Source organism: Bacillus rossius, chromosome 15 (genome assembly GCF_032445375.1).
Source record: "Bacillus rossius redtenbacheri isolate Brsri chromosome 15, Brsri_v3, whole genome shotgun sequence".
In the NCBI taxonomy this organism is placed as follows: Eukaryota; Metazoa; Arthropoda; class Insecta; order Phasmatodea; family Bacillidae; genus Bacillus; species Bacillus rossius.
Window position 1 is genome coordinate 14,481,111 of NC_086342.1, and position 24,430 is coordinate 14,505,540.

At 39.5% G+C, this 24,430-nt stretch overlaps 3 protein-coding genes across 3 annotated transcripts in view; 1 reads left to right on the top strand and 2 right to left on the bottom strand.

Moving 5' to 3' along the window:
* Positions 1-532: 532 nt before the first annotated feature.
* Positions 533-12,574, bottom strand: LOC134539454 (eukaryotic translation initiation factor 2D). Its single transcript, XM_063381503.1, has 6 exons — positions 12,377-12,574; positions 9,992-11,191; positions 8,919-9,008; positions 7,291-7,495; positions 3,419-3,590; positions 533-726 (listed from the first exon to the last, which is right to left on the bottom strand). The coding sequence occupies exons 1-6, from the start codon at positions 12,430-12,432 to the stop codon at positions 662-664; spliced, it is 1,788 nt and encodes a 595-aa protein (XP_063237573.1). The 5' UTR covers positions 12,433-12,574; the 3' UTR covers positions 533-661.
* Positions 12,575-12,768: 194 nt separating this feature from the next.
* Positions 12,769-18,259, top strand: LOC134539455 (putative Dol-P-Glc:Glc(2)Man(9)GlcNAc(2)-PP-Dol alpha-1,2-glucosyltransferase). The gene is made up of 5 exons (XM_063381504.1): positions 12,769-13,147; positions 14,717-14,905; positions 15,787-15,940; positions 16,885-17,033; positions 17,199-18,259. The coding sequence occupies exons 1-5, from the start codon at positions 12,986-12,988 to the stop codon at positions 17,928-17,930; spliced, it is 1,386 nt and encodes a 461-aa protein (XP_063237574.1). The 5' UTR covers positions 12,769-12,985; the 3' UTR covers positions 17,931-18,259.
* A 920-nt stretch (positions 18,260-19,179) lies between these two features.
* LOC134539456 (probable ATP-dependent RNA helicase kurz) overlaps positions 19,180-24,430 on the bottom strand; it is a 28,477-nt gene continuing 23,226 nt past the window's right edge. The window contains exons 14-16 of the mRNA XM_063381506.1: positions 23,358-23,526; positions 22,534-22,631; positions 19,180-21,407 (exon numbers count right to left, since the gene is read on the bottom strand). Of these exons, the coding sequence (XP_063237576.1) occupies positions 21,331-21,407; positions 22,534-22,631; positions 23,358-23,526 (344 nt within the window). The 3' untranslated portion in view covers positions 19,180-21,330. The remainder of the gene's footprint in view (positions 21,408-22,533; positions 22,632-23,357; positions 23,527-24,430) is intronic.

Below are 24,430 nucleotides of genomic sequence, written 5' to 3' on the forward strand. Positions count from 1 at the left end.
AAGTACTTGAAGGACTTGCATTTCACCTTTATCTTCATTTTTCAGCTATAAAATTTTATGGTTACTGCTAAACAATCCTAGCTTGAACAAATTTTCTTGTGTCTACTCCCAAGGTTGTTCTTGAATATTGGAACATTAAGTTTTTTACAGCACATAGCAAGTTCATTGGTAGGAGGCATGGTGGTCGAGTGATTAGAGCACTCGCCTCCCACCAAGGTGACCGGGGTTTGATCCACGGCGAAGTCGAACCCGGATTTTTCGCAAGTGAGAAACATGGCGGCCGTTACCTGTGGGTTTTCTCACGGTACTCCCGTTTCCCCCACCACACCGCATCTCACTCGGCTCAGGCATTCTCCAGGCTGGCCGGAACGACAGGTCTGTCCCTCGGGTGGGGCAGCCGGCTCCTGTGAGAGTCAGCCCCGTTCCATCCATGCAGACCCTGCCTCGGTGGGAAAATACATGTTGAGGTTATTCTTCTTTTAAATTATTGTTACATAATTTTAAAACTTATAAATTACTGAAATGCAGAAACTAAAAATGTAAATTTATTAAACGTTTACAGACGCAACATCGTGGCAGGCTCGGCATTATTTTCAGGGCAGACTTTTCTTTTCTCTGTACAAATACTCACAGCTTGTGCAGTCTTTTGTGTTACCACATTTCACTTCTTGGTTTTTGGAGCATTTTCAAGACCTCTGATGTACCTCTTTGGTATCTCGTACTTTCCTGGAATGCAACCACACACACTGTTTATATGCTGGGTTACTGATATTACAGGTGTATGATATAAATTAAGACCGATAAGACATTTTTGAGCCACAAATCACCAATATCACATGAGGGATGTCCACAAATTCCTTATATTACAACATGAATGTCATACTTGTCAGAGAAGAGAACAGTAGGGTAGTAGAGAGGGCACCAACTCCTAGAATATTTGAATTTTATTTTAAACGTTACAGAAAGGGTGGTGGGGGAGGGGCACCATTGAGTTTTGAGAAATCTTTTGCTTAAATTCAATCTACCCTAATATTTACAAAATTACTACTCTACTGATAATAGAATTCATAGGATACCTTACCAGTAATGGGATATGCACGGATCACGTTTACTGTTATGACCACAGTAACATTTACAGTTTTAAGAATTTTTTTTTAAATATGGTTGTGGAGTTTGAAAAGTTAACATTAAATAATAGGGAATAGGGAGTGGACCTGACAAAACTGTCTGCACCCAGGCTCTTGGTTTCTCATGATTGCTTTGGCAACATGTGATACTCTTATAGAGAGCTTTTAAAATGCTGCAAAGCTATGCTATTTTTTTTTCTTAGAGGCCAGAGAATTTGTCTACTTTATCTTAAAAACCTTCCCACGAAAGTACATTTTGATCCAATGTTACATTTTACTACTAATGATATCTAGTAATTCACACTCGGGCTCCTCTCGAAGAAAATTCTTGGCTAAGCTACAGTTAAAGAGGAAGCAAGTTTCAACCAACTACCCTGTTTTATCGCATAATAGTCGCACGCGCATAATCATAGCACCTTATATTTTAGGGCGTCAAAATTTGGATAAAAAATCCTCTCGCGTAAATGTCGCATTATGTATTTTGTCCCGCTATTAGATTCCAAGCACTATGTGTAGGTATCTTTTTCGAATAAAACGATGTGTTTTAAAGTATAAATCTAATATTTATTAGGACATTACCACTTACTTATTTAATTAACGGAAATACGAAGTTGTCTGATGTGTAAATTTTCTTTTAAGACTTTCTGAACGTTATAACCTTTATCTGTTCCTCTGCGTAGCCGCGGTGTACCGCTTATAAAAATGTAGCCAGTGCTAGTTGGCATCATTCATGTTTGGTTATGTTGCTTCCCGTATAGAGCGTGCACACGTAGTCGAATATCGATACTGATATCTCGCCGATTGCATGCGACGCACACTCTCTGTTGAGTGCCGGGTTAACTACATTTGATGGCATGCACACTTTCGTGGTGTGTTACTACGACGATAGTAATGCGTTAGTTCAGGCTGGCATTCACATTTTGTTTTTCTATTTAAAGTTGAAGAAAGGTTTTCATTGCAGGACTATTTAATTTAAATTGTTCTGGGTACTTTTATATACTCCACTTTTTAAATAAACGTACTTTCCATGAATGAGTTTTGTTTTTATGAATAACTTTATCTAACAAATTTTTTTTTTTTCCACATAAACGTCGCACCCCTACTTTTCAGACTTGATTTTAGTATAAAATGTGCGACGATCATGTGATAAAACACGGTACTACGAGGTATCATTCACACACTGCATAGCAAAAGATAAAAAAATTAATTACCTTAATAGCCACTATACTCACACAACAGGATCTATATGGATATCACATAAAACATCTCTAAAATACTGAAATGATAGCTATTAATTAGTGCCTTCACATACCTTCTTTGCTCGTTACCATTTTTGATACCTACTCTAGCTTTTGTGCAACTAAGTATTTTTATTTAATCTGGAGGTAACCTGAAGAACAAAAATTTCAAATTACATTTGGTCTGTACGAAGCTTCGACTAAGCGAATCAATAATTTAAGCTCTTTTTAATGTTCAATTTGCCTTCGCCAGGAAATTTGCTATTTGTTTTATTTGAAGCTTCGATTGTGATGCAAAGCTTTAAAGCATTGGTAGCCTAGGATTTGCTCATGAAAATATCTAGTTTTTTTTTGTGCTTTATATGTTTTGCTTGAATAAAATTGGTTACTTAAAAAAAAAAATCAAAAGGTGACCCACTCGCTTTTATGAATGCTCAATAATATTATTATGCGTGGTTATTTTATAATTTTGTTGACATGTTAAATCAATTAATCAGTTCAAACATTACAAAAATGTTAAATGATTTTTTTTTTACATCAATCATGTATTAAGAAAAACACCTGAATTTGCACAGTCCTAAATGACATAGGCTGATTTTGGCTTACATTTCTGTGTACGTGTATTCATCCTTATTTGTCTCTTCGGGTTTTCTCCACGACCAGAGACCCGGAAATTTCGAGGATTCATTTAGTCGCGAGCTGAAATGCAAAACCTTCACACTCTCGCGCTGCGTTCGTGATTGGCACGCAGTTGTTTGGACACGCCCGTCTACGACCGTGAGCCAACGACGCCCGGCCAGGAGAGGAGTAAGCGAATCGGGTAGTGCCAAATAACAAGGATAAAAATTGTTCTCGCTAAGAAAATCAACCAAATGGGAAAGTAAACATGGGTCGAGCACACCTATGACTTTGAATTCTATCCCGAGGCCGGAAGAATCCGCGTAATTTCCCGGGTCTCTGTCCATGACGCACGGAGCAAACTAGCAATGTCGTATGTTCAAGACAATTTTTTTTAAACTCTTCGGTATGTTCCGACGAACGAGGAAGCCTCACCCATGAGCAGGTTGGCCACGAAGGTGACCTGGTTCCCCTGCACCAAGAGCTGTGCGCTCTTCCTGCCCGGCACGGCGCTGATGCTCGTGCTTGCCGCCACGCCGTGCTGGCACTCGCGCGCAAACTCCTGCAGGTTCACGCCGTACAACTCCAGGTTGTTGACCAGCGTCACCTGCGACACGGCGCAACAATTAGGGACAGGAGTACATATGCGGTAAATGAGACAGAAACAGAAACAACTTCGAAAACCGTGCCAACGCGTGTAACGCTGTAATGCAAGTTAGCACACCATGAGACACCAAAACAAAACAAAACAAGGGCAATGCGGTATATGCGACAGAAACAGAAACAACACCGAAAAGCGTGTCAACACATAATGCTGTAATCGTGTAATGCAAGTTAGCACACCATGAGACACCAAAACAAAACAAAACAAGGGCAATGCGGTACATGCGACAGAAACAGAAACAACGCCGTAAAGCGTGTCAACGCGTGTAACTCTGTAATGCAAGTTAACACAACCATGAGGCACCAAAACGAAAACAAAAATCACGAAGTCAATCAACATTTTTTAATCAAAACTTAAATCACAAAAAACACAAATTCTAATTACAATAAATAAAATTAAATGTATTTTATTTAGCAAGAAGTTTGTACCAAAATAGGAAGAAAAAAATTTTACTTTTTGTTGTGTTGATATTTTAGCTTTCTGCGTACGGCATCTGGCGGGAGTAATTTCGTGAACGTGACGGAAATGTGTAAACAACCATGGTGCTGCCGTCTGCGGCGGACGGCGCGAACCGAATTTCACAAAGACAAAGGGGAAACTTTATAGTACATATCAACTTTTAATTAATTTTTACGAGATGGGCAATGTTTTAATGAAATCCTTATCGAAAATCAGGTCCAAAGCTGGAGTTGAGTGTTTTTTTCGAGTCTCTGTTTTTATCACAGCCATTGCACTAGATAGTTAAAATTTTGGTTTGCCCGTAAAATGATTCAATAGTCGACGTAGCCGCTCTGGCAGCAAATTATAGCGATAGGTGTGGAAACATGCGATTCGCATCCAGAAATGTAGTTGAAAACAAAATTTGCGTATAATTATCATGCTCTGCATTATTATAAAGAATTCTATGTTAAATTTTGTGATCAAGATTTATATTGTAAGTGTATTTGCAACACGAAAACATATGAATTTGCTCATTACTGAGGTTAGATATTACACATCACTGGCAAATACTGAAAGACTCTCTTACTTTTTTTATCTTGCAACTATTTTTAGTAACTAATGTTTACACTACGACGTCAGTACATTTTTCAAACACACAAATTCCTGCCAATTAATTTTATTGTTCCAAGTAGCTAGATATGCTTATTACAAATTATTATACTGTAAAAGTGCATTAGATAAACAGTCAAAATTACAGTTTTGGTGAAATAAGTATCAAAAATATTAGTCATATTTTTTAATAATATGCTAACTTTATTAATACATTTTAAATATATATTTATTATTTAATTATGTGCTTAATGAAAGCTAAATTACAAGGTTTTAATTCAAAGCAAGCAGTATAGGTAGAGGAGTGGGCCAATAAAACCCCCAAACATCAAATCCTTAGTATTCTAAGGATTTGATACTCGATGAAAAAGATTAAAAAAAAATATAAGAGGAAATAAAGTAAATAATAAATTCAACACCGATAATCTCTGTAGTTTTAATAAGTCAATATTTTTCTTTATACCTTTCCTGTTACCATTCCCCCAGATAGTGCACTTTTAACTTAATGTATGTATTGATTCTGGAAATTGAATTTGTGAGAGAGAAAATAAAACTATAAAAAGTTGATATTAACGCCAAAGGTAATATTTTTCATTTCTTATATATTATTTTATTTTAAGCGTTGAAACCTAGGTTGTGATTTCAGAGGTACATTCGAGATACTCTTTGAGATTGGAATTTGAGACTCTGATTCGATAAAATTTGGATTTGAGCCATCACTAGCTCTACTTATTGAAAATGATACTATTGAAACACGAGATGCTGCCATTCAATAAGAATTGCAATTTATAAGCCTGATGTACTCCATTTTTTTTATGTGCAACATTTAATTACACAATATGCTGCAATTGTAGAAATTAAACTATGTAGTTTTTGGATTACGCAACAGGTTTAGTTACCAGGGCGAGGCGTATGGGCAGCAAGGATGTAACATTGTTAATTCTGCACCATTAACTACAATCAAAATTCCACTGAAAATTCCTACGAAAGCTACAATAATTCAAGAACAAAAAAAACTACAATGCTTTGTAAACAAATTAATTAAACAAAACAATGACTTTTACAAATAACAAATAACATGATTGCAAAAGGGTTACGTTCATGCGAGGCATGTAGTAGGTTAGATCCCAACACCACTGCATGACTCAAACATACTTTATCATTATATAAAATAGAATCTTAATATTTTGTATTCGAACTATGCTTTTTTTTGTAATTCTTCACAAAATAATAATTACAAAATAAAATAATTATATATTACATTTTACAACAATATTATAATATAAAAAAGACTTTCACAGCAGTAAAAGATGATGTCAATCAACTATAATGTAAACTATGAGTAACATATTTAGTCTGTATGAAAGTAAAAAATCAATTTAACACTAGAATATCAACCATATTCCGCATTGGAGGACTAGACCGAACGGATTAAATGCACACCAAGTAAAAATTACTCTTGCAGCAATCGTTACTAGTATCGCAAACACTTGTAGTTCAGTACATGCCATCACTGGTGACACTTGTTCTCCGGTGTGGATCAAAGCCACGCCATAGCTAGGCAATAGGTCCTCAGGGTATATGCCACTCCGCGCCAGGATTTACAATAAAGAAAAAAATAAGAAAACTATAGCAACAGCAACGTAAGATTACAGAGAGATTATTCTGGGAAGATTATGGCAATCCTTGGTGGGCTTAAACAATGCATTTCCTCCCCATTATAGCCTGACATGCCTCATTCACAAAAGTGGCAGGAATTGTGTTTCCAAGTAGTCTCTATTTAACGCCATTTGCAAACATGTGACTGTAGTATTTTTTTTTTGTTGCACTTATTGAATCTAAGCTCTATTAGCAGGAGAGGCGCACCATTCCTGTTATTGAGAGGAGATAAATACAGTAGAGTAGGGGCTAGTGATGAGAACAGTGGAAGATGACCGTGTGGGTAAGGTCGTGGATGCTCTAGCAGACACTGTGGCGGGGCGGGTCGCTGTCAGAAGAAGCGGGACTGGACGAAGATGCTGTCGCGGAGGGAGAGAAACAGCTCGATGAACAGGACGAGATGCAAAAACCTGCAGACGTACTGCTTCACGAAGGCGCTGAAGACCACAGCCAAGAACGCAGATTTCTATTTATACTGTTATAATGTTCCTGCTGGTGGGGGGGGGGGGGGGGGGGGGGGGGGGGGCAAGCGGGGCATACGCCCCGGGCGCAAAGCTGTGTGGGGGCGCCAAAATCGCCGGCTTGCATTGTAATTCCTACTACAACTGGTAGTGGGTTAATGCATGGAAGTTACAGTAGCACACAGAAACTGTTACATGCAGGTATGGAAAATGCTTAAATAGCACCATTTTTTCCGTGGGAGGGCCCTCGGACCCCCCCCCCCCCTCCCGCTTTATCGGTGTGGTATGTGCAAAAAAAAGAGCCGGGGGGGGGGGGGGGGGGGGGTGCGCATGAATCCATTCATGCCCCGGGTGCCAGAGACTCTAGTTGCGGCCCTGCCTGTGTGTAACAAGTCGTAACAGGGTTCCGCCGCGACGGGTCGGAACCGGGGACTTTACACGGGCCCCGGGGGGCCCGGCCCGGAGGCACGCACCTTCTTGTTGCCCGTCCTCTTGCCGACCTGGATGTCGACGGGCTCCAGCTTGCCCTTGGCCGTGACCTTGGTCTGGCCGGCGGTCATCTGGTAGGAGTGGGTCATGCGCGCCAGCACGCCGGCAATCAGGTCCTCCCAGGACACGCCCTGCGCTTCCGGCGCGGCGCCCAGGCACGTGTGCAGCACGTCATCCAGCCTCACCATCCTGCGCAGGCGTGCCAACACCTCCGGTCACAAAATAAACAATCATTCATTCGCTACCAACAGATAAGACACCTGCAAAATTCGCGGATTGATCGACCTCCGGGATGGACTCCGCAGTCCTTTAAATACTCGCGGAAATGACACCCGTTCATTGGCTACTGACGCGTGAGATGTCTCAACTAGGCTGTCCGTAATTCGGCACTTTCTTGGTTTGGTGTTTCCCATTGGCTCACAGTTCCCCGGATAAAATGTGGGCCGATCGCAGAAGCGGTACGAAGGTACAGTTGTTTTGATGCTAGCCTATCGCGAAATAAATACGCGAATTTGGCATGTCTCTACCAATAGATAAAGTAAATGGCGGCACATTCACAAAATAAATTTACTCTGAAATTTTGATTTGATTTTTTCTGCAACATACAGGAAGCACACTCTATTTGCGTGCAACAGATAATCTGCGTTTGCATGTAACTTTTTTTTTTTATTTTACTGTAATTTTCTAAAAAAAAAAAAAAAATTCTTTGACTCACTGTGAAGTGTGAAAGGCTGATTTACATAGCCAGGGGGGGAGGGGGATTTAGGGGTTCAAAACATCCCCCCCCCCCCTTAGCGCCAAATCTTTAATTATTTTCTTATTCATCACTCAAAAAATTTCAATAAAATTTTTACCATTACAATATTTAAATTTAAGTGCCGAAAACTGCTAAAATAGCACTATTTCACACCTTATAATCCAAATTTTCCCGGGGGAGGATCCTCGGACCCATCGCTTTAATACCGGGTGGGGGGTGGGGGGGTGGGGGGGGGCATGCTTCTTAAAACCCCCCATACACAAATCCTGGCTACGCCACTGTACATAGCATTTAACTTTATTTCAAATATATTTTTTATTCATTTTTGTTTCACAAGACACAGATGCAAGCAAAAAACTTGTACCTATTGTAACCATTATATCTAGTAAAATGTTTATTTTTGTTCTACGTGAGTTAAAAAAAAAAAAAAAAAAGCAATGAACTTAAAATACTTTCAAACTGACTTCTAAAAATATAATGCAGTAGTTTGGAGTGAGCAGATAAATTTTTTTTTTAAGATATTAATATCTCAGTAAATGTTGAAAAGGAAAAAAGGTTGCAATCACAATTACTCCATGACTCTCCTTTAAATATATTGTGAATATGCTATTGGTTTGGTTCTAAAACCATAACTTGCAGAATTTTTAACTACTATGTACAACGTTAAAACTTTAAATATATAAATTTTTAACAAATGCAAGTGAATGCATAAATTCTGTAAAAAATTTACGATATAGACTATCTTAATCTGCTAAGTGACGCAAGACAAAGGCTGTTGCTATCACCTGATTACATTTAAAACATAACATTCATATTGTAATTTAAACTTGTTGGCAATCTACTATTGTTACTTACTTTCTGTTCCCAGGATCTTGCAAATTCTTCAGCTTTACATATTCTGTGATGTACTTTCTAATGGTAGGCACCTGAAGATTGTCACCTTTCCTGGAACGTTAATAACCAAGATTTCAGTAGAACCAAATCATGTCATACACCTAAGGTGTGTGACAGAATCATTTATTAATCACTATAAAGTCTACTGCACCGAAAGAGTTGACAAGCAGGAGGTAGTGAAATGGATCAATCAATTATTCGGGGTCCGTTTCATTACTTTGGGCTAAAAATTAAAGATGCCTCATTTGAATTTGGGCAAGTTTCCTGGGAAAATTGGTGATATTTGTTAACAAGTAAAACGTGAAAGAAGTGATGGTTCTCACCTGACCTACTGTTTCAAACCTCTGTGCAAAACAGTGCACCAAAAGCCACCTTATGCATTTAACAATAACAGGGCAAGTTCATCTTGACGTGCTCAAACAAGTTTATAGTCAGTTGGTTCAAGAGGGTAGCATTCATGATGATATATTTCAGTATAATGATGCACCATGTTAATAACAGTGTCATACAAATCTGTATAAAATTCCCCTGACTTTCCCTGACCAAAATTTAAAATTTCCCTGGCCAATTAAAAAAAAAAATAATTTATCTATTTTGCAAATTTTTGAAGAAAAAAATTAAAATTAATCCCTATTCATATTACCCCCACAGCTGGTCTAGTTCTCGCTCCACTCTCTTAAATTCAAACAGAACTCTGTCAAGCTATTTTAAAATCTGCTTGACTATGCAGTAAAACACTGAGCGGGGAAAAAAGTGCTGTCATAGTTAGCTTTAATGCCAGACTGGAGAATACACTTTCCTTTCAAATTATTACCACCAAAGGAATTCCGAAGGACTTTTTTTTTTAGGATATAAATTGAATTCCCTGACTTTTCCTGATTTTCCCTAACTTTCCTGAATGTGAACAGCATGTAATAAGCAGTCCCAAGTTGAGAACTATCTTAGTGATTGTTTTCCAAGCCACTGGATCCAACAAGGTAGTTAACATTGAAGACCAGGTTAAAATTTTCAATACTGCTGCAAAGTTGACTCACTTGACCAGGAACTGGGACAGCAGAGGGACGACGGCGGCTGTGGCGACGTACATCTCCGTGATCTCGGGCTTGACCGTCAGCTTGGGCTGGCCGTCGCTCGGCGGGGGCTCCGCCACCACGAACTCTCGAAGCAGCGGGTGGGCGTGGTTCACGGACGTGATGGTCATCACTCCCTTCGTCTGCTCCTTCACCGCCACCAGCTGCTTCTCCTGCATGGCCGCCAGGAACTTGGTCAGCTTCTTGTAGCTGGACTTCTTGATGTCCAGGGACTTCCCCTCCGGACACGCGGGAATCATGTGGACCTTGAAGAAGTTGCTCGTCAGCAGCGGGAAATCTGCGTTCTTCGCTGTGGTCTTCAGCGCCTTCATGAAGCAGTACGTCAGAAGGTTGTCCATCTGGTCCTGCTCGTCGACCTGTTTCTCTCCCTCCGCGACAGCATCTTCGTCCAGTCCCGCTTCTTCTGACAGCGACTGCCCCGCCACAGTATCTGCTAGAGCATCCACGGCCTTATCCACACGGTCATCTTCCAAAGAGATAGCACCACTGTTCTCGTCACTAGCCCCTACTCTACTCGACTCTAACACAACATTTTCATAACTTTCTGCTTCTCTTAAAGTCCTAGTGTTGTTTTCAACAACTGCCAGGGTTTCATCATTGCTTTCGTTTTCGACGGGTGGGCCCAATTCCGGCAGGGTGACCCTCGTTCCGATCGACCATAACTCGTCCCCCACAAAATGCAAGATTTCGACAGCTTTGCCGTGCCTACCGGACATGTACATGTCGTAACTCGACAGAGCTGCCTTGCCCACTGCGAACGGAGCTTTGTTCGTCGTCATGTTCACCGCGATCCTATCTCCCTTGCTCAGCTTGCCGTACGCATTTATGTGAGCGCCGTTTTTCAGGACGATTCCGGGCAGCATCAAGTCGGCACCGCCCAGAACCCTCGGGAGAACATCCGGCCATGTTGTGAAAGTGTGGAGCAAATTAGGGAACTTCCACAACATGTACACGGTCGGGAACATAACCTTCTCAATCTCAAATACTAATGGATCTTTCAGCACACAATACACAAGAACAATTTGCCCCCCGTGAGTCTGCACCTTCATAGTGATTATCACTTCCTTGTTTGGTATGACATTTTGCAATTCTTCTGCTGTCAACTGAGGAAAACTTTTCAAGACATCGAGGAAAAACCGTTTCCTGAAACACAAACATAAATTATATTAGATTATAGAAGGTGACAATTGTTATTACACTATACTTATCTAAAATTATCACACTCATATAAACTCACAGGAATATGGCGATTGAAGTAGTGTAAATTAATGAAAGGAATGATGAAGTTACATCGGGTGTAGTATATCAAGCGCTAGTGAAAAGTGTCATAAAGAATTTGGAAGTAAATATAAACAGGTGAAGGGCAAAGGGAGAAGAGGAGAGAATAAACTGGGAGATGTTCGGTGGCAAGCACGTGGCGGTAAGGTTAAGGATGGGAGGAAGAGTGAAATGTGAAGGGTGTGGAGTGCAGTGTGACGGGTGGTTCCATATGGAATGCAGAGGAGTCACAGAGGGTTTAGAGAGTTTTGAAGTCAAGGACTGGGTATGCAATCTGTGTATTGCAGGGAAAAGCGAGGCAGGGTAAAATAAGGGAGATAACAAAGAGAAATGCAGAACCTCGCTTGGGGAAACTGAGGAAGGTAGGTAGGTGGTGCCAAATACAAATAATGGAAAGGGGCTTAGGCAAAAATGAAAATGAGGTGAGGGAATGGCTGTGGAATCTGCTCTGTGAAAGAGTGGTTGAAGGAGTTGTGATAGGTGAGGCCTCAAACTGAAAACACCTAGAGATAGTGCTGCAATGAAATATTGGGGTGGGGAGAGCAAGTTGAGAAGATTGTTAGGAAGTGCAGTCAGGCCCTAAGCAAGCTTAGGGGAGGAAGCAGTATTTTAAAGGATAAGGCCTATACAACAAGGTGGACGAAGGGAAAGTGGAGAAAGATAAGACATGAAAGGCGAGAGTAGGTATCTAAATAGCCTAACAGAGCTGGTGAAGGAAATGGGGTGGGAGACCCTGAAGGACAAAATGCAGGAGAGACTAGTTGCGATGGGGAAGCACAGAAGTAGGAGGGAAAACCATAAAAAGTATTTTAAGGAGCGAAAAAATATAGAAAGGGAAATGAAAACTGTACGGTTGTGAGAACGATGAGGAATGGAATGTATTAGACGTGTGTGTGTGTGTGGGTTGGCTAAGAGTGTAACTCAAACTCGCGGCAGTAATCGGTAATAACCGTCTTTGAAAAGTTTATGTTATTCTATTCAAATGAAATTAGTTCCTATGGCAAACTACAAAACACTACGCAAGCCCATGGGAACAAATATATATCCTACCTTTCCGATGCTTTAAGTTGGGAATTAGATTTAACTTTAAAAGGTTTGTTGAACATTTCTTTGTAATACGAATCACGGGTTCATTTAATATTTAAAAATAATTATATTCTTCACTATTCATTACGAAACTTGACATCACTACCTGCCAGTGTCACTTGTTTTGAGAAATCGAAAAAAAAAGATTTCAAATAAATGTGATCAAAACAGTTATTATGGCCAACTCAACAATCTCACATTTAAAATTCGAAACCTATCGGTACCAGATAGAAGAAATTTTTTTTCAATTCATTTGCAGTATTAAGAAATGAAAGATTTGAAAAAAATATTAATTTATTTTTTTATTTATTTTAATGACAGTGTATTGTTATATTTTTGATAAAATAAATTGTTTCATATTAAAGTGTAAAATTGAACACAAAATAACTCATTCTATTTTCTATTCCACGTACGATTTGGAAATTGTCCAGAAGAATTTTGTTTTGTTTATCGTTGATCTGACACGTGTTTTGCCAACGTCGTCTGCTGTAATTATGAATGTTTGCGGTTTCGATGTGAATTTTTATTTTGTGTAAGTTCAAATACACAGGAGACACATTTCTCTCGTTAGTTATGTTAGGTCACGAATATATTAATTACTTTGCGATTGGAATATTCTCTGCAGTAACCATCATGTTATTTAACTTAATAAACGAAGTACAACATGAACCTTATTTGGACGAAGTTTTTCATATTCCTCAAGCACAGAAGTATTGTAGTGGAATGTTTTATGAGGTACTCATGTCGTTATTTTAACTTATAATTTTGAATATAGATTTGTATTTTGTGTTATCAGTCCAAAATATAGTGATATGATTTGTTTTTATTAATCTTTGAAGACCTGGTGGAAGCGGTGGACGGGGGGAAGCAGATAGATGCAATCTTTATAGATTTTGAAAAGGCGTTTGATAAGGTCCCCCATAGGAGGTTAATGGAAAAGGTTGAGTTGCTGGTGAGGGATGGAAGGGTGGTAAACTGGGTGGGTGATTTCCTGAGGAATAGGAGACAAAGAGTGAGAGTGGGTGAGGAAAGCTCCGAGGAGGGGGAAGTGACGTCGGGGGTGCCACAGGGGAGTGTGCTGGGGCCTCTGTTGTTCACAATTATGATAAACGATCTGGGGGAGGGCATGAAAGCCAGATGGAGGCTATTTGCAGATGACTGTGTAGTGTATGAGGTTGTGGGGGAAGGGGGATGTTTAGCAGAGGACTTGATAAGGTTGGAGCAATGGACGGAGAAAAATGGAATGTCCTTGAATGTTGGTAAGACAAAAGTTGTCAGATTTACAAAGAGGAGGAAAGTCACACGAAATGTATATTACTGGAAGGGGCAGGAGATAAGAGAGGCAGCAGGATATAAGTACCTGGGGGTGACACTGAAAAATGACCTAGGATGGGCGGAGCACATAGAGGGGGTGGTCAGGAGGGGAAGGCAGGCGCTGGGGTTGCTTGGTAGGACCCTGCAGGGAGCTGGGAGGAGGACAAAGGAGAAGGCATACTCCACATTGGTCAGGCCAATGTTGGAGTATGCGGCGGCGGTCTGGGACCCCTACCTGGTGACTGAGGTGAAGGAGCTGGAAGGGGTGCAGCGCAGAGCGGCTAGGTGGGTGATGGGAATGTGGAGAAGGAGGGAGGGGCAGGATGGGAAACTGCATAGCCCAACGGAAATGATTAAGGAGTTGGGGTGGGAAACGTTACAGAGGAGAAGAAGAGTGGAAAGGTTGGTCAGGTTGTTCAAGGTGCTGAAGGGGGAAGGGGGATGGGGGCAATTGGGAAGCAAAGTACATAGAGGGGAGTACAGAGGACGAAGAGACCACAGATGTAAGCTCCAGAGGGTGTGGAGGCGGACGGAGAGAGGGCGGAACACCTTCCTGGTGAGGACGGGGAGGGAGTGGAATGGGCTGGGGGAGGAAATGGTGGAGGTCAGGGATGGGAGGGAGCTGAGGAGAAAGCTGATGGAGGGGGGGGGGGGGGGGGGGAGAGGGGAGTGAGTGGGAGTTCTTGCCACCGGGTGAAAGCCCAATTGCAGGTTAATAAGTAATAATAATAATAATAATTATGTATGTCAAATGGGTCAATAAATTAGTCAATACTAAATTTTTTTAGTAATGAGTTTTAAGGACGTGAAGATTTTGTTCCACGATACCAACAGTATTTAATGTATTACATAACCATTATTTTGTTTGTAAAGTTAGCATGTTACTTCTGTAAACTAGTATTTATGACCTTTCCTGTAACTCGTTTGTGGCAAAAACTCCACAGAACTTATTGAAGAAATATAAATGAACAAGTGTATGTCATGTTTCAGTGGGACCCCAAGATCACTACATTGCCGGGGCTCTACTTGGTCTCTGTGGGAGCCCTGACTCCTCTCACGGCTCTGATGGGCTGCGACATGTGCAGTCTGTACTTCCTGCGGTTCGTTAATGTCGTCGGCTCCATAGCCAACTTTTATGTGCTCTACTGCATACAAACTAAGCTGTATCCATCAAGGAAGGTGAGAAATTTTTTTAAAAAACTTTAAGTGAAATTTCTTTTACTGTGAGAAGTAATACACTTACTAAACCAAAATACAGAGTGAAGGGCCTATTCTCTCCAACCCATCATCATTATAATCATGTTCCTGTGTAATTGTCGCTCTGGGTGCGGGAAATCCTAAGAAATCTAACCATTCCCCGCAACATAAAGAAATAATTTGGAAAGCAAACAGCAGGCAAAAGGGTTCTATCCCACTCTATCCCCTCCTTCTCCCCCCCCCCCCCCCCCACCGGTACACACACACTGTGAAATTCTGTAAACATTACTGGGTATTTTCTCCCACCATTGAAAATTGTCCTTGTAAATTCTGTTCACTTCTTACACTGAGCATTTTAGGCATGTAGCATTATTAAGCAAGCATTGTGTATTTACGAACAGAAACTGCTGAAATATTTTTTTTTTCATATAATATTTTCTTAAATATTTATGTCTTGTTGGTCCAAAATATTGTGATACCAAATCTATACACCAAGCTGTTGTAAAAAAAAAATAATTAAAAACCCATGATATTAAAGACAACCATTTTGATTGTGTCGATACCAGTTCACCCGTGTTTTTTTTTTTTTTTTTTTTAGCTGTTGGCAATGGCAATTATATTTAAAGGTTTATTCAGTAGTATAGCCTGTAGCAAAATCCTCTGATTTTCAAGCAAAAATAAACATTCTTTAAAGAATGTGGTCGTGTTGAGTTATATAAGCTTAATCTTTTGAACTAAGAACTTTATAACATTACGTATTAAAATTATAAGCACATAAGGGATACATGCGCAAAGTTATAAAATATAATCATCATTTGATCAGTAATTGAGTTGCATACGATACATTTTCTTTTTCTCTGCAGGAGTTAAATCTGGTATCGACCCTGAACCTGGCAACATTCCCAGTGCTGTACTTCTTCACGTTCCTGTACTACACTGACGTGTTGTCGACACTGCTGGTGATGCTAATGTATCTGCTGCACTTGCATGAGCGCAGGTTGCTCTCCGCTGCTACAGGTGACTGTCTACACATTTTTTTTAAGGGGAAGGGAGAGATGAAACAGAAAAAACGCCATATTATTTTCTAGTGTATTTCAGGCCATAACATTGCAGGCTACAACAGCTGATTCAAATATACACAAACATCCACCATGTTGGTATGTGAAAATCAGATGAACAAAAATGGGAGAAAAACTGCACGTCTGACGGCTAATGCTGCATCTATATCCTTTCCTAATGTTTGAGAAGGATTAAGGGGAATTTAATTTAATTTAAAAAATTTTGGTGGGTGTACATCTTGTCGACAGTGACATCAAGACTACTCAGTACAGGGATGCTAGGAAGAAATCAACCTGGCCTTAATGAAAAACGACCCCAACATTTGCCCGGAGTAATCATATGGGGGGGAAATGCGTTTACTTATTTTACCCAATAAAACATACACTGGGTAGCAAGAAAATACTACTTGCCTTTACCTGTCACACGAGTTTGCAGTAAGAGACTTTTCTCACCAGCTGGCAACATTGTGACTTTTAGAAGTGTCTCTACTCCCTGAAAATGTAGAGCAGCTTGTGTTTCTCCACAAAAAAATTTAAAAAAAACCGAAGAACTTTTAAATTTTAAATGCTAAAAATTCTAATTCTACATAGATTGTATCAGTAAGTAAATATGTATATGTTATTATGTTGTAAAGTACCTAATAAAAATTGTAATGGGATTCCAATTCTAATTCTTATTATTCAAATTCAATATTTGTATTTGAGAATAATTTGGTATTCGTATTCTATTTGAACTTAAAAAAAAAAAACTAATATTTGCTCAGGCCTATGCAAAGGATGTAAGTCTATTGTAACTAAAACTGTGTGCGCATGCTGTACTTAAGCATGGACCCAAATGAAATTTGCATGTATGTAACAAGATTTCAATTTTGTTTTACTGTAGAAGTGGTTATTTAATTCCAGGTCTCTTGGCTGTGGTTACACGCCAGACCAATATAATTTGGGTTGGTTTCGTTCTGCTCGAGACGGTTGCCAAAGTCCTGACACGCTCGGCCGAGCGACGAGGCAGAAAAACAGCTGGCTCCGATGACGGAGTTCTCCACCATTTGAAGGCAAGTTACGTAGCGACATTCAAACATGAAGTATGGATGCACAAATTTTATTGTCTTTATAGGGTCACAATATTCTGTTATTTATGTTAGCTAACTTTTTTAAATAAATGTGTTAAAAAAACCACAGTTGTCTCGATAATTTTCACTTTTTTTATCTCTTTGCAGTTTCTAGCGGAAGCAGTTTCGAGTGCTTGGAAGGACTCGTCTTTTGCAGCATTGGTGAAAGATCTTATTCGAGAGACTGTGTTTACGTGTGCAGTTTGTGCTGGCTTCCTTTGCTTTGTGGCGTGGAACAAGGGGATAGTCGTCGGTGACAAGACGGCCCATCAAGCGGTTCTGCACTTCCCTCAGCTCTGCTACTTCTCGCTGTTCTCCCTGTTCTTCGGCTTCCCGTTCCTGCTGGCCGACGCGGGGAGCGTCTTCAGCCGGCTCAGGACTCGCAAGGTGCAAACCGCGTCCCTCCTGGCCGTTACGCTGATCGTGATCCACTTCAACACCCACGTGCATCCGTACCTGCTCGCCGACAACAGGCACTACACCTTCTACGTGTGGAAACGCGTTTACGAGCGCCACCTCCTCGCCAGATACCTGCTCGCACCCGTCTACCTCTTCGCCGTTTCCGCCTCGCTCGGGGCCCTGGCGGACGGCAGCGCGACGGTGCGGCTCCCCTTTGCGCTGTGCGTGGTCTTGTCCCTGGTGCCGCAGAAACTGTTGGAGTTCAGGTACTTCATCCTGCCGTACCTCCTCCTGCGACTGCATGTTTCGCGCCTGTCGTGGTGGCAGCTCCTGCTGGAGTTCGCAGTCTACTCGGCGGTCAACGCTGCAACCATCTACATGTTCGTTACGAGGACATTCACCTGGCCGGATTCCGATCAGTTGCACAGATTCATGTGGTGACACGGAGTTCTGTTTGGTGTGAAGTGTGAATGCATGTTTGTTGCTCGTAAAACATAAAGACCTCGTCGTGAGCACACTTCTGAAATTTCTTTAAAAAAATTAGGGTTTTGTATATCTTTTGAAAATTGAAATTATTTTTAATTCCTGTAATAATCAAATTGAAATGAAAAGAGACATTTCACATGTAAGCTTGGCCTCTAGTGAAACTTGAGCTAATGTTAAATTGTAGAGCCATCTTGCATTTAAGATTTGTTAGTTGTAAGGTGCCCTTTGAAAAAAGATAAATATAACAAACACTCAAATTTAATAAACAAAATATTTATCAAAAATTCAATTTATTTCGATATTATCCCTCTTGAAAAAACTACTTTGGATGTAAATTGTCTCTGGTCAGTCAATAATCTTCCTTGCTGTGGTTTCGATTCAATTTTCACCAGGGTGGCAACCATTTTGGCTGTACGATTCATATGAAGGGGCTTAATTCAATAGAGTTTGCAACAACATTAGCATTCGACAATTAAAATGTATGGCAACTTGGCAACAGAGGTTGGTAGAGTAACATGTACAAGTGGAGGCCAACAACTTGTATAATATTAAACAGATGTACTGTATGCGGCCAAAACTCTGCAAACTAAACCACAGCTCTTTGCTACTTTGTTACTAAAAAATACTGAAACTATCATCTTCATTATAGTATAACATTATGCCCCCATGCATATTATCGTTGCACCACGGACTCAGCAGCAATGCTAGGAGGAACAGGTTAGCAAAGAGCAATGAAAATTTTACACTGTAAGTGCATGAAAATAGAATTCATACAGCGTTACAGAGTCTATCAGTGATGAGTGTATTTATATACTTAAGATCATCTAATTTTTGTATATTACACTCAGTATAGGTTTATGTTGAATTTTTTTTATTTATTTTTGGTATCCCTTACAGTTCAGGTTGTCATATATTCCATCTTTTAAAATTAAGATAATCTTATATACATACTAGGTAGGCGTACACACAAATGCTATATTTTAAGGTAACTTTTATTTGAGGTCATCCATCATAACTGGATGGATATGTTTCAAATTAAATATTACTGTAGCTGACTTCAACTAGTAAACAATTTCATATAACAAAGTAAATTAATATAGGTGTTAAAAAAATTAATTGAATGTGAAAACATTTGTTTAGTTTATTTTTAAAAGTAAAAACATAATTTTAGACAACAAATGTAAATTTCCTGAATATTTTGTTGATGTCACTATGATATATGTGCACAACCCTAATAATTCTTAATAGAATAAAATCAGATTTTAACCAACTAGATTAAAAAAAAACTTTAAATAACACACTGGATTTTTATTTAATGTCAACACTAATACAAATAATTTACCTTAGCACAACAAAATATGCAATATAAAATGAAACAGAAAAAAATATTTAACAATTTTATGTTACATTTTTTATGTTCATATGTTGAAAATATATAGGTATTCTTTTCTTGTCATGCTCAATATTTAAGAATGATTTCTGAGTATGTCTCAGAAAGGCTAAAAGGATGTTACGCCATCTACCACAAAAATGACTTGTAAATAAAACAGACTTACAAAAAAAAAGCCACACAAGTCTCAGACTGTCCGCCACGTATGTATTGAGTAATCAAACCATCAAGTCACTAAAAATAAATAAGGCTGTCTAAAGTACAAAGTGTGTACACTCCGTCATCACCATTCTCAATCCTGTTCACTTATTGGATGTTTCATTCACTCCATCTGCAGTTTTTTTTTACACAATTATCAAGACCAGACTACTGAATAAACTCATTATGTATATTAATTTTTCTTCACCTTATATTTACATATTTACAAAGCAGCAGTGACTGATTCACATGTAGATACAAGAGTTTTCGTTCTAAATATTGTCTATTATAAATAATTTAGTTACTACTTGAGCCACTACATTCATAGTGTCACTGATACAATCTTAAGAATTCTTCCACAGCATAAAATAAAACACACAATCATCACAAATCTGTAGCTAATATCTAATATGTCTAAGCTTGCTATACATCATTTTGAATGCTATATTCAAGAAAGACTAAACAGTTATGGTAAGTTAAGGGTTTTAAATCAGAACTCTCACTATTTAAAAAAAAACACATGAGGACTGAATACAAGGTGGCCAAACAAATTTTTTAATAAAATTTCCCGGACTTTTTCAGACCAAATTAAAATTTCCTGAACAAAGTAAAGACAATCCAGCATTCACCATCGCCACAGCTGGCATGTTTTTCTCAACACTTTCTTTATTTAGAATAAAATCTTGCATACACCATTTTATAGTGTGTGTAACTATACAATAAAACACCATCTGACAAAAAAAAAGAAGGTATCCATAGATTGGAGCGTAACATTTTTGTTTTCAAATTATACAATTTATTTTAAATTTTAACCCCACACAAAAAAAAAAACCTATAGACTAAACATTACTGTGGCCCTGACTGCATGCAAATGTGATCTGCGCACGAGGCTTCTTCGAATTCTGTTTTTTTTTTTAATTAGAATCAAATATCATACCTATTATTCATGAATATTAACTATAAATTTAACATACAGTGATTTTTTATTTCCACACTTCATATCATAGGAGACCAAGAAAAATTAATTAAAATTCTATCATGGAAAAGAGAGGTATATACATGGAATCATAATAAAGAGGTGTAAAAACAGTTGGGAGTGGGGAGGGGAAGAAGTAAAATTTTAAGTTTGATAATTGTTTCGTTGATATAACATATGACATACATAAAAAAGAGTATTATTAATCATTTGAATTCATAATCACTGATGGTTTGTTCGTACAAAATCTAAATATAAATAATTTTGCAGAAAACAAGTCTAAATTTCTCAATAATAAAACATATTTGCCTCATACATGATACACTTAAAAATTTATTTGTAAATGAGTCCCACATCATGTAGACCTACCTATAAGTATTAAATATTATTAAAAAAACATATTAAATTTCAAATGTGTTGAATTGGAGTATAAAATTATTCACGAATGTTTTTTTTAAATACTCGCAGACAGACCCCTAATGCACATATTGCATAACTCTTAAAGGTTTTTAATGAATTCTGTTAGAACACTAGACTTGTAATTTTCTTATTGTCAGAGAAAACTGAAGCATTAAAAATAATCTTGACATTTTACAGCCCCCCCCCCCCCCCCCCCCCCCCCCCCCAAACCGAATTTTCTCTCGATGAGCCTGCAGCAGAGAGCTAGAATTTTGACCATCAGACTCGAGTTCTCCATTACTTGCCTACAAGAACAGTATTAAATTAAATATTTCATGAACATAGATAACTTGAGACTAGCTGATAGTGTGATAGTCGTTCTCGCGAGGAACTTAAACCGGAGGCCAAGTGGCAGCCAGGTCGCTGTGCGCGGACTCCGGCAACCACTGCTGAACTTCCGACAGCAAGTCTGAAACAACACCACACCAGACACACGTGACACTGGACTCTTCCCCTAGCCGACTGCACAAGTCGGCCTCTGCGCAACAAGGCAACAGCTGCACCCAATTGGTATTAAGTACACATGTGCGATGGGCAAGCTTGCGTCGGCGCGAACGTTTGTTTGAAAGGAATGTACATCCCACGAGACTACACACCTGTGCGAACGCAAATTTATGGATGCGAAGCAGACACGATATTGAATGGTAAAAGTGTTTGTAAAGTTCAATTGCTATTTTGTTTACCTCAGCAAGGCTGTATCAAACATAATACAAAAATCAGGAGTAAAACAAATAGTTGAAGGTAAGGTATCCTAATGAATTAATGATATGTTGAAAGTACATAACACAAAAATAAAACTTTGGCAATGTAGTATTAACTCATAATTAATTTCAAAAATTAAAGTTACTTTAATCAAACATTTATTATAAAAACTTATCTACTATTGGTAATCAGTTTAAATATCTTGGTAAAATAAAATTAGTTAAAATCTTACATTAAAATGAAATGTAACAGGACAAGTGCATCTAAGGCTTTTCATATGTTATGCTTCGCAACACTTAAGGAGCTATGTACATATTACGTTCAAAGCTTTGAATGAAACGAATAGCAAATTTCCTGGCTCAGTCTAATCAAATATAAAAAAAAAAGCTTTGATTTGATTCAATTAGTCGAAGCTTACACAAGACCCAAGAGTCTATAATTTTTTTTTTCTTTCTTCTTACTTAATAAATATAATAAATTGCTTGACATACCATGTCTGTGTATGTATAAAAGAATTAATGTAATATTTGTAATTCAGATTATCTGAAAAAATTTTATCAATGTTTGTTTTTACTTCAAAGGTACATATATGTATGTAAAACTAATATGTATGTGTATCTAAAACTGTGTATGTAAAACACACTCTCTCTCTGTGTGTGTGTGTGTGTATGTGTGTGTGTATATATATATATAAAAACTCTAAATATGTAAATGACATGTTCCATAGCCTTATGGTTTTTTTACCAAAAGAAGGCTCGATGGAACACAAATAAAAAAAATAAAAGAAATAAATAAAAAGAACTTGAAACCACACGGTGCAGGGCGATACCCACACAAGCGATCCTTCTGCCACGCTTCCAGCAGCCTGCCCCTGGACCGCACCTGGCGTGCCGTGAGCGCGTTGAGCAGCGCGCTCGTCCTGGGCTGCAAGCTGCCAACATCCCAGCACCGCGGTACAGCTTACGCCCGGAACCCTGCTCGGCATTGCTTACATCTACAGTTCCTTACTTTTATTGCATGTTACTAATCACAAATTTTTTTAGTTTACATCCAAACTAAAAAAAAAAGGTTGTTAAAGACATTTCTGAGATTTAAAAAAAAATTAAAAACAATAACACTGAAATCTTGTTTTAAAAAAGAAATTTCCAAGAAAATAAAACTATAAAATCTTGTCTCTAGGTATCAGGTTTGAATTTTTTAATTTATTTTATTTTCTCTAATATTTTTATTCAAATCATTTTCCTTCGAAGATCAAACCCTTCGAATACTAAATATGTGATGGCTAGAGTCCCGGAAATTTCGCGGATTCATCTGGCCTCAGGATAGAATTCAAAGTTATAGGTGTGCTCGACCCATGTTTTCTTTCCCATTGGTTGATTTCTTAGCGAGAACATTTTTATCCTTGTTATTTGGCACTACCTGATTCGCTTACTTCTCTCCTAGCTGGAAATCGTTGGCTCACAGTCGTAGAGGGGCGTGTCCAAACAACTGCATGCCAATCACGAACACAGTGCGACAGTGTGGAGGTTTGCATTCTAGCTTGCGACTAAATGAATGCGCGAGATTTCCGTGACTAGTGATGGCACTTGAGGATTTGACAGGCCTGAGCTCCAACTCGACTGCGACACCGGCAGACCGCCCGGCGGGGGGCACTCACTTGGCCCAGGTCTTCACCATGGTGGCGGGGGACGAGAGCAGCTGCTTGCGGAACCGCTGCAGGGCGGGGCACACGGAGCCGTCCAGCAGGAAGGTCGCGAACCACTTATAGGCGTCGGGGCCGGGCGGGAACGGCACTTCCACCACGGGCAGCTCCCACGCCGACCTCCCTGCGGTCACAGGGGCACTCGCTGCGACGCTGCCTCTCTAGCGACAATTCCCGTGATACCTACAGGGTTTGTCCGGAAAGTAATAGGACTGATTTTCTTCCGCCGCAACTGTACTGGATTCGGTAGAGGGGGTTCCTAGCCAAACAACGAGCAGCTGGAGAGACGGGACAGGCTTTTTCGCGCGATGTGTTTCTGCGAGCGGTGCAGGCCGAAAATGCAGCGCTCGTCAAGAGCAGAGGTACGCGATCAAATTCTGCGTGAAACTCGGTAAATCTGCGACAGAGACGTTCGAACGGCTACCTGACCAAGGCCGGCATCCCCAAAGCTTCCGCGGCCGGCCTACAGCCCAGGTGTGGCTCCCCCCCCCCCCCCCCCGCGGGACTTCTTTTTGTTTCCTCGCTTGAAAAAGGCCGATGAAAGGCGAGCATTTTGAGACGACAGAGGGGATCCGAGCAGCTTGCACCGCGGCTCTCAAGGCTATTCCGGAGAATGCCTTCCGTGATGCCTTCAATGCTTGGAAATCACGGTGACAGCGCTGCATCGACGCAGGAGGAGCCTACTTTGAAAGTTTTTAAAGAATTGTAACGATTGGCTCAATAATTTTTTTTAAATCGACTCAGTCCTATTACTTTCCGAAAAAACCCTGTATGCACCTGACCGAAACTTCAAATTCCCTCGTCTAATTTAAAATAATAATAATAATTCATAGGTACATAACTATTTTGCAAATTTCCGAAAGAAATAAAGAAAAACTAGCCCCTAACATCTTCATAGCAGACCTACTATCTCTCTCCACCTACTCTATTTTCAAACAGAATCTTACTAATGCCATTTCAGTGTTTGTGACTTGCTTACGGTTACGACTATTAAAAGATGAAATATAATGCTAGTGGTTTCGTGTAAA

Coding starts and splice junctions, on each gene's coding strand:
- LOC134539455 (XM_063381504.1), top strand. CDS start 12,986: ATGTTAGGTCACGAATATATTAATTACTTTGCGATTGGAATATTCTCT. Junction 13,148..14,716: donor GTAGTGGAATGTTTTATGAG/GTACTCATGTCG, acceptor GTCATGTTTCAG/TGGGACCCCAAGATCACTAC. Junction 15,941..16,884: donor GTTGCTCTCCGCTGCTACAG/GTGACTGTCTAC, acceptor ATTTAATTCCAG/GTCTCTTGGCTGTGGTTACA.
- LOC134539454 (XM_063381503.1), bottom strand. CDS start 12,432: ATGTTCAACAAACCTTTTAAAGTTAAATCTAATTCCCAACTTAAAGCA. Junction 9,009..9,991: donor CTGTCCCAGTTCCTGGTCAA/GTGAGTCAACTT, acceptor TTAACGTTCCAG/GAAAGGTGACAATCTTCAGG. Junction 3,591..7,290: donor AGAGGACGGGCAACAAGAAG/GTGCGTGCCTCC, acceptor GCCGTGTCGCAG/GTGACGCTGGTCAACAACCT.